General features: G+C 35.4%; 2 protein-coding genes across 3 annotated transcripts; one reads left to right on the plus strand and one right to left on the minus strand.

Moving 5' to 3' along the window:
- The first annotated feature begins 2,565 nt into the window (after positions 1 to 2,565).
- LOC117909113 lies at positions 2,566 to 4,853 on the plus strand. Of its 2 annotated transcripts, XM_034823017.1 has the most exons (3): positions 2,566 to 2,667; positions 4,275 to 4,465; positions 4,554 to 4,853. In XM_034823017.1, exons 2-3 carry the CDS (start codon positions 4,277 to 4,279, stop codon positions 4,644 to 4,646), a joined length of 282 nt encoding a protein of 93 aa, XP_034678908.1. In that variant the 5' UTR covers positions 2,566 to 2,667; positions 4,275 to 4,276; the 3' UTR covers positions 4,647 to 4,853. The 2 variants fall into 2 exon arrangements, with proteins under 2 accessions (XP_034678908.1, XP_034678912.1); XM_034823021.1 differs by lacking the exon at positions 2,566 to 2,667 and having other exon boundaries at positions 2,710 to 4,465.
- Positions 4,854 to 6,743: 1,890 nt separating this feature from the next.
- On the minus strand, positions 6,744 to 8,087 carry LOC117908999 (protein RADIALIS-like 1). Its single transcript, XM_034822895.1, has 2 exons — positions 7,629 to 8,087; positions 6,744 to 7,010 (listed from the first exon to the last, which is right to left on the minus strand). Exons 1-2 carry the CDS (start codon positions 7,907 to 7,909, stop codon positions 6,986 to 6,988), a joined length of 306 nt encoding a protein of 101 aa, XP_034678786.1. The 5' UTR covers positions 7,910 to 8,087; the 3' UTR covers positions 6,744 to 6,985.
- Positions 8,088 to 9,555: the final 1,468 nt, after the last annotated feature.

Genomic DNA, 9,555 nt, shown 5'->3' on the forward strand with positions numbered 1-9,555 from the left:
GGATGCCAGTCCTGCTCATGAATCCTACTGTTCATTTCTATTTATGTTTTTACTTGGTGACCTTATTGGCCTTCTCCATGTCTCTGTACCTTCATTCAACTTGAATCATATCTACCAAGGGAGTACACTAGAGAGGAAAGTCATATAAATGAAAAGGAAAAAAGAAAATATATATATATATATATATATATATATGTTTGTTCCTTTGAAAATTTAATTCTTTCACAATGGGCGAACTTTGGCTGCAACTCATCTTGTTTTATTTGTATGGACTCCAACCACACGTCTTTGCTGCCATCACCTTGCTTAAACCAGTGCCACTAGTTCACTGGGCTAAAATAAGGTCTGAAATAATTTCTTAGTCGATTTTCAATCCATCCGATTATTTTTTATGCCCAATTATGTTGTTATGGTGTTAGGCTAAACTGCACAGAATTACTACTTCATAGAGGCCAAGTCTAATTGAATTCATGAGTTGATGCTCTTCTTTCCCTTTACCCGTGTCTAACTAGAAAGCCAGTTCATTGTTATCATCAACATACAAAGTGTACAACTGTGCTCAATCATATATTTCCATGATTAGACACTAGTGCTTTACTCCAATATCTACTAGCCCAGCCCAACAACCTCAATTTGAGATTGGGAAAGCCCCCCTGGTCACTGACATGATTTAGAAGTTAGAACAAAAATAACAATGATGGACAAAAGGAGTGTCATCCTGTCATGCTGTAGTCTTCTGTCTGCTGATATGGATTATAGCTCCCTGGAACTTCCATCTTCCCAATTTGGTGATCATTTCCTTCATTCACCAATTAGGAAGGTAATTAAGGCTTTCATATTATAATAATAATAAGAATAATAATTAAGGCTTTGAGAGACATGCAGGGACATCAGAAGATTTAGGCAACTTGATCGTAGCCTCTTCTCATCTGTTTCTCCATATATTTTTTTTCCCTAACATTCAAGCCTACATGAAAGTAATTCAAAATCTCCCTTCATACATTATCAAACCTGGCTTTAGAAATCATATTCCAGATAGAAATGGATGGTTTTAAACCCAAGTCTATCATCTCTTTAAGTAGAACTTCTGCCTCCATCCATTTCTCATCCTTGTAAAGAACTCGTTTGGTTGAATTATAGCTAGCAACATTTGGAAGAACCATCCCATTCTCAACCATTTCTTTAAGCAATCTCAGGGCTCTATATGTAGCCCTATGGTAATACCAAACAATGAATGTAGCCTGAGTTCCACATTCTAATGGGGAACACAATGTAACCAAAAGCAAATTATTTAAAACGCCACCTTTTTTCAATTCGAAACCATACAAATGCGACACTAAAATATGCCATTGAAATTATCCAAATGAACATCAAATGCCCTGAAAATCCTTACATTAACTTCGCACCAAAAGAAGCAAAGACAAGGAGATCTTGATGCAATGTCATAAAATCCACCCCAACACAAGAGTCCTAATCAATCTTGAATACCAATCCCATTGTCATTGATAAACTTCATAACTATACAAATATCCAGAATGTCAAATTTTTAATTAGATTAAATTAGGATATAAGAATTTGTATCTCTCAAATTTAAAAAATTTTAAAGTGTTTTTTAAAGGTATAAAATAAATCTAATTAAAAATTTTGAAATGTTTTTAAAGATATAAGATAAATATGTATTTTATTTTTACATAGAATTTTTTAATTTTAAAAATAAAAAAACAGAAAAATAGGGACACTAACAATCGAGTTGCAACATTTGATCCAAGGGTTATGGCAGAAACCAGCCCACCAACAACCGAATGGTTCAAAATTTGGGCTGGCCCACTCGTAGCCCATTAGTGCAGGCTTTAGGGTTTGGTTGCAGCCCAAGAAGCCTCAGTCCCTGTTTACAGAAGAGCATTCAATCGTTTCTTCTCTACATGCTACATTTGGATCGATCTCGGTTCGAGGTACTGCTCCTCTCTATTCCCAAGTCAATAAATCGGTATGTAGGTTAGATACAAACGTTTGGATGCTGAGAAAATGCTTCTAGGCTAGGCACGATCATTTGGATGCTGAGAAATGACTCGAAAACGAAAGTAAATTTTGAACCGGCAAAACTCATTTCACTTCTTTTTTTTTTTTTCATTATATAAAGATTATGTAATTTAAATATGCATTAATTATTAAATAATTTTAATTATATTTGATTTTTTTTATTTATAAGAATACTAAATTTAAGAAAATCGTCATCGTTAGCATTATTTTAATTATAATGTGGCCTTTTCCATCTCATAAACATATTCTAATGCTTAAAACGACGACGTTTTTCCTCAGTAGTGAATCCTAACGATGTCGTTTCAACATCAACCCTCTTCCCCTTCTCCAAGCAACCAAGCCCGGTCCCACACTAAAAATCAATAATCAGGCGCTTCTTCCTCGAGAAACATCCAACCACGTGTCACTGTTCCATTCGTTAGTTTAACAAGGGATGGGCATCCTGTCTCTGACTTTGACCAATTCCATCCAGGACCAATACCTAACTGAAACGTCACCAAGTGTACCTATTTCTATCCAAATGCAAAATACATTAAGAATATCAAACCGACCCAAACAGCATAAATTGAGATCCACTCTGTTTGTTTTCTCAGTATCTTTTCTTGCTGTTCATTCTCTGCGATCGAGGTGAGTTGTAATCTCTCAATTTTTTACTGGATTTATTCAATAATCTGTTTTTTCTTCATGTACAAATTGACACAAGTTTTGGACATCTGTTTTCAATAGTTCTTTTTCCAGTTTTGATCTTTAATTTTTGTTTTTTTTTGCACATTATTTCTACGATTTTTGGTGATATGATCTCGTGCGGTCTAAATTTGCAGTCCTAGGAACAGTGATTTTGTACTAATTGATTGTCTGCTTTGGTTGTTTTGAAGATTTTGGGTTGATAAATGCGTATGGATAATATGTGTCAACTATGTGCTCTTTCAGTGATGTTTTCTCTGAGACATTTCGTCAAACAATTAGTAGTGATAATAGTTTTGATTCAACAATTTTTTTGAGTGTCAGTTTACGTTTTTTATTATTTTTTATTTATTTGAAAGATCACTTGCAGGTTGATTACTGGAGGCATTCTGTTATGTATTTGTAGGTTTTCTACTTGTGCATAGTTTTTCCATTGAATTTGTAGTTGTTGAGCTGATTTGTGAATTTTTATGGAAACAAGGCAAGAGTATTCTGGATATTTGTATAGTTATGAAAGAATTATAGCTTATTCATCTTATAATTTAACATTCAATCTTTATTCTAACTTGGCCACATGGGTTTATCAAGTTGGTTTTCTTGACAATGGGATTGGTATTCAAGTAAGATTAGGAACCTTGTGTTGGGGTGGATTTTATGAAATTGCATCGAGATCTCCTTGTCTTTGCTTCTTTTGGTGCAGAGTTAATGTAAGGATTTTCAGGGCATTTGATGTTCATTTGGATAATTTCAATGGCATATTTTAGTGTTGCATTTGTATGGTTTCGAATTGAAAAAAGGTGGTGTTTTAAATAATTTGCTTTTTGGTTACAGTGTGTTCCCCATTAGAAGGTGGAATTCAGGCTACATACATTGTTTGGTATTACCATAGGGAAGCCTTATTTGGGAAATCACCACATATTTTCATGTATGAGGTTTTCATAAAGTTTAACTAGATGTGGTTCTTCTCTGAAGTTGTTCAATCTGTCACAAGCAAGATGAACTGGGAATTATCCTTATTTTGTTGATAATATTATCTGGTAGTTGTATGATCACTACATTTCAGCATAGAAGATGCCACTGAAATCCATTCTATGCTTCTGGCTTGATTACTGGGAAGAAGGCAATCCAAAGAAACATAACCCTCTTGTTTGTTTGTGCAGTTGCTCCTGTAATAAGAAAAATGTTGTTTTTTATATGTGAAAAATTATCGGATGCATGGAATGAACGTCAATTGCCATAATCAGAATGCTGATTGATTGAGTTTATTTTAATCTTGTTGAGAATAATGTACTCTCTATTCACTAAAGAAGCCAACTTTGTTTTTCATTGGTTTTAACTTTTCCTTTTTAATGGTACCATCTTATGAATGGAATCATGGTTTGGGGCTTCGAGGACTTGCTTGGTAGAGGTTTTTATGCCCTGCTTTCTAAGTGAAATGAGTGAGGCAGTTGGTGTACTTTGATGACTCTGCCATCACTTTTAGAGGTATTAGCCTAGGTTTAAGTAAACCCATTGGTTTCTTCACATAAATTCTTCTTCTATATTATCAGGGATGGAAGCTCAAAACAATCAACATGAAACACAACCGGCATCTGCTGCCAAGGCCCCAGTTGTGACTTCATGTCGAAAGAAGAAGTCAGATGACGCCACCTTTTTGCAGGATGTAAAGGATCATATTGATGAGTTCATTCATGCTTCTATGGATGAACACAAAACTTGCTTTACGAAGACTATTAAGAAGGTTTGTAGTAACTTCCTAAATCCATGCTCATACTGTCTATGCACAGAAATTAATCTTAAGCACTTCGATTTTTACTTTTTTGTTTCAGATGTTTGGAATGTCAAAGGTGGTAGCTGAAAGGAATTCTAACTCTGAGGGAGTTGAAAGTTCTCTTCCCCTCCAGACAACAATAGCCAACTAGAGTATCTCATAGTCATATGCTCTTTCAGCAGCCTGATGTCTGATTCAGCACCAGGTTTTGAATGACAGATTTGTGTGTTGTTAGTGATACACTAGGAAATTTTGTGGTTTTGAAACTTTGTTTTGTTACTGTGGGATTATCACATCGATCATAATCAGCTACTATATATTTGAGTAAAATTGAATGGAATTCATGGTTTGCCCCAAACTCAAACCTTCCTCCCAAGATCATGGCTGACTCCTTTGAATGCTTGCCTCTTACTGAAAATGAAGATTACACATCTTCTCTGGAGTATATCAAATCTCATCTACCCTTTCCTCATCTTTTTCCATTTCCAATTTGCCTTCCACCGATAATGAACTCCTGTTCTTAGGAAACAGGGGTAGCCCATCTTGTGTGGCCTTCAGCTTCAAACTTTAGATTGGGCCTAGGTAAGGTTCAAACTCTTGGTGCTTCGATCTGGCCCCGCTCTTAGCCCATGGCAACCGATTTAATCCACATTAGAAGTACTTATCCTAGAGGCAGTTCATCTATCGTCTATGATCAATACCGAAAGCCATCAAACTCCCATGAAAACCTATCTTGGAATCCGAGAACACATGTATTGTTACGAAAAAAGAAAAAATAAATAAAATTACGTTAGAGCCTCGCTACACACCTCTATTTAGATTAAATGCTAAAAATAAAAAAAAATAAAAAATTGTAGTAGCTTTAATAAGGTTTCCCAATTTGGAAATGGTTCAATCTACAACCCAATATATTGGTTTAAACTTTATCCCGGGTTAGTCGCCGACGTGTGCATTTTGTATACTTTTACTGGTGGTTGCACAAACCATACCTGCCCCCATCCTTGTGAGCCATATCAAGTTCTCAACATCGCCAAACCATCCGTCCTATTTTTCAAAATTCTCCTACTTCTCAAGTACCACCCGTCCTTTTTTTTTTTCTCAAGCATTTCCTAAATTGCCACGTGGACTTGTAAATAATATTATTTTTGTATATGCATAGTAAGCAAGGGATTTAGGCACACAAATATTGGATAGAAAACGATTTTTTGTTAGAGAATTTATTTTGAAAGCAAAGTATTTTTTAAAACAAATTTGAAGTATTTTCAATTATCTTTTTCAAAATATTCTAAATAATAATTAATAATATAAAAAATATTCTGAGATTTTTTATGTTAGATATAAGCGTGTGGTAATTTCGGAGATGATGAGTTGAAAAAATTATTTTTTATATTTAAGTTTTAAATAAAATTTTATTATTAAAAATCATTGAAATCGTGATTTTCTTGAAATGCTTTTAAAAAAAAAAATTCTTTTAGAGATTGGAACCTGAGGTGGTGGGTCCATGGACTCGTTCCATGCAACCTTTGCTTCCACAACTTTTACGTACATAATCTTCTGCTACATAGTGAAAGCGACAGGTTTTCCGCAATATTCTATGCATTATCTGTCACATCATTTTTCCTTAAAATTAAAATTTTTAATGTTTTTAATTCACAATGAAATTGCATTAAATTAAAAAAAAAACATATTTTTAACTAAAAAAAAATACTTATAATTAATAAGTTTAGTTTAATTATATTAATCGATATTAATAAATTATTTTTAATTGAATAAAAAAAATTTAATCAAAAAAATAAACATCAACCTAATCATTGTATAGTTCAAACTTAAAAGAGTCTATTGATTTTTTTAATTTTTTATTTTAGTTTCATTTATTTATGATTTAGATTTGAGTTTGGTCCGAATTTTCTAATAAAATAAACAAAAAGAAATCTCCATGTAAGATATGATGTGTTGTTCCTACTACCACGTGGCTAAGTTTCATGGCCGGATAACGTACCTAAGCGTCACCCGGCCTTTTATTTACTTATTTTTGGTTTCAAAGAAAAAAATTTCCCGCTTTTTTCTCATTCATGGCATCGGTTTTTTCAGATTCCCAATTCGGTTGGATCGGATTGCAAGGTCAGATATCTCCAAACCCTAATTCTGAAACTTTGATTCTTGTCTCGATCTCGTACATGTGTTTCGATTCTGATTTTATCAATGGAATGCTCACGAAGAAGAAGAAGAAGAAGAAGAAGACGACAACGAAGAGAAACACATAGTACATATTTTATTCATAGGAAATTCATCGAAACAACAACACTAACAAGAAGCAGATGACATAGATGCAATGCTCTCTGCTTTGATTCGTTCATAGAAGAAAACTGGAATGAGAATAGCAGAAAAGTAGTAGATATATAGGTAGAATTGCTACTGCAATTCTTGATCTTAGAACGGGAATAGCACTGGATCATTCTGGTCCGCGATCTGAGATTCTGAATTTGTTGCTCAGCGGAGCCTCAGATTCATCATCCTGCATATCAAATTAATGAAAAAAAGACGAAGAATAATTCAACGTTAGCTAGTAAGAAAGAAATCATGATATTTTGTATTAAGAAAACTGTGTACATAGAGCTGAATCAATGGTATTAAGAAAATTCTGTGATATTTTGCCGCGGGAAGGGACCAAAAGGGGAGAAAAATGGAGAGGGAGGGAGTGGGGAAGAAAGGGAGTGATGATTAGTTAAAACTTAAAACCATTATAGGGAAAGCCACGTGAAAAGTGCAATGCGAAATTGGGCCCATACAAAAAGGACCAGAGATATAGGATGATTTTGTAGATGGAGCTTTGTCGGGGATCAATGTGTTTTTGTTAATTAAGTGTTTCCTAAAAGGCTAGCTGTGGCCACCTTTAGTATGTGGCTATCAGGTGGTCATTATAATTTATAACACCTTCTGCATATGCCCTTGTTATATATGTCTTGGTGTTAAGATTGATTGCTTGTGTTGAATGGTTATGGATTCAGGGACAGAGAGAATTTGGGTTGTGTGTACACATGGTAGAGTGGGAATCTAAGACCATTATGAACACAGGGCTGTATGGTCACTTTGTAGTGATAGCTAGGTGAAGGAATTATACTATATATTCTACCTCTTTTCCTGGTCGCTCATGTTGGACCGGCCACTAGCTCCGGTAGTCTTGTAATTGGGGAAGGGCACTTTGTCTGAGTCGATGCTCTTGATATCCTCAACAAGGATCTCATAGTGCCTCTTCACTTCCTCCACGGTTTTCCCACCAACAGCCCTGGCAACATTGTACCAGCGGTCAGGGGTGTCCTTGTCATACACTGCAAGCGCCTCTTCAAAGGCTTTGTTTTGCTTGGCAGTCCAGGATGAGCCAGAGCTGCGGGAGGACATTGAGCTGGATGCCATTTCTTAGGGTGGGATGGATGCAAGTTTAGGAAGTGTTGATAGGGAGGGAATACTATAGAATGGTTGTAAGGTATGGAGTAAAGGAGGTTATCAGGTGAGGTGAAAAAGGGAGGTTGCAAGAGCTGAAATTGAGGTCAAGAATAGTGAGAATGATGAAAAGAGTCAAGAAAGAGCACTCTAGTCTAGAGATGGTTTGTGCAAAGTGGTGGCAATGCCTGCTATTTATAAGCTTCACGACTCGAGGGGGGGAGGTGAGGTATTGCTAATTGGTCTACAAAATTTGCCAAACCGTAATGATTTCTTTGATTGCCAACCACAAAATAAGTAGGACAAAGTGCAAGGTAGACAATCGTATCTCCAAGTACTTCCTTCTTTTTCTTTTTCTTTTTCTTTTTTTTTGTTAAAGTTTTATTCTTAAAAAAAAGGGAAAATTCAAGTCCTTTTCTATCTTTTACATAAATATCGTTTACTGTGAAGAATGATTCTCTTTATCAAGCCCTAAGTGTGAGGAATGAATTGAAAGTTCTGAAAGTTGCAGTATCTATAAATCCTAAAAAAATCTTTGAGGTTTTGCAAATAAACTTGTTAGCAAATTCATGTGATCTGGTTTCTGGGAATTGCCCACCTCCTGGATTATTAGGCGATTTCTGTGGGTTTGAGCCTGAGAAAAATAGTATGTCAATGGAATGAAGGACAGGTGGGGCAGGAAACTCAAGGTAAACTCCGCCGTATGTGACATATTAAATAAGATTATCATCTCCTGGAATGCAGACACTCTGCCCTCCGTGCCTCAACAGAGTTGTACTAGATCAGCATTACAAAAACAAATCACATCTCATGAGTGGACATGTTTAACTACTTAGTATCCTTAAAAAAATTAGTTCAGTTGATTGATTTTAATTTGCCTCTGGATGTATTCATTATCAATCAAATTGACAGTGGACAATTTTTGCTAATCAGAAGGCAAAATTCAATGCACTGATTTGACATTGTGAAGATTAAAGTGGTGGATCCCAACTGTTTTCACTATGCCAATCTCACAAAACTGAGGCGGTAGAAAAGGCCAAGATGATGGAAGTAGGATGTGATGCTAATCCGACAAAAAAGTTTCCTACGTGTTTTATTCTCTTCCTTACATGGTCTTATTGGGTTGCTGAGACTTTTAACCGACAGCAAATCCAATGACGGTACCAAAACTTTCTTACTTTCACATGCATGCCACAGTTCACACTGTTTTACCTTTAGGAGCCCTGTAGAAAAAGAAACCTTTATGTTATCTTCATTACAGGAGATTTTTTGTGTAAATTGTCCTGAACAATGCCAAGAACTCTGTATCTGGCTGACTGATGTGTCCGTACAATGATTATACTGTGTGTGTTTTTTTTTTTTTTTCTCAGAAGAAAGGTCCACACGTGTTACCTTTGCAGTTCGGACCCCCCCACCTGAATACAGAGTTTTTCAGAGATGGGGAGCTTGCAGACACTTAGCTTTCTATCTGTTAGGTGTTTGATTGCTTAGACAAAAATTTCTGTTCCACCCATTATTCAAGAATGACTTTGTACTCTGAGGATGCCAAATGTACTTTCTAGATTTCTTTCTATCATCTATTTATTTTTCTCTGCAGAAAAGTTTGATATCGTCAAAAG

Source organism: Vitis riparia, chromosome 3, assembly GCF_004353265.1.
Source record: "Vitis riparia cultivar Riparia Gloire de Montpellier isolate 1030 chromosome 3, EGFV_Vit.rip_1.0, whole genome shotgun sequence".
NCBI classification, from domain to species: Eukaryota; Viridiplantae; Streptophyta; class Magnoliopsida; order Vitales; family Vitaceae; genus Vitis; species Vitis riparia.

Coding starts and splice junctions, on each gene's coding strand:
- LOC117909113 (XM_034823017.1), top strand. CDS start 4,277: ATGGAAGCTCAAAACAATCAACATGAAACACAACCGGCATCTGCTGCC. Junction 4,466..4,553: donor TTACGAAGACTATTAAGAAG/GTTTGTAGTAAC, acceptor TTTTTGTTTCAG/ATGTTTGGAATGTCAAAGGT.
- LOC117908999 (XM_034822895.1), bottom strand. CDS start 7,909: ATGGCATCCAGCTCAATGTCCTCCCGCAGCTCTGGCTCATCCTGGACT. Junction 7,011..7,628: donor ATGAGCGACCAGGAAAAGAG/GTAGAATATATA, acceptor TTTGATATGCAG/GATGATGAATCTGAGGCTCC.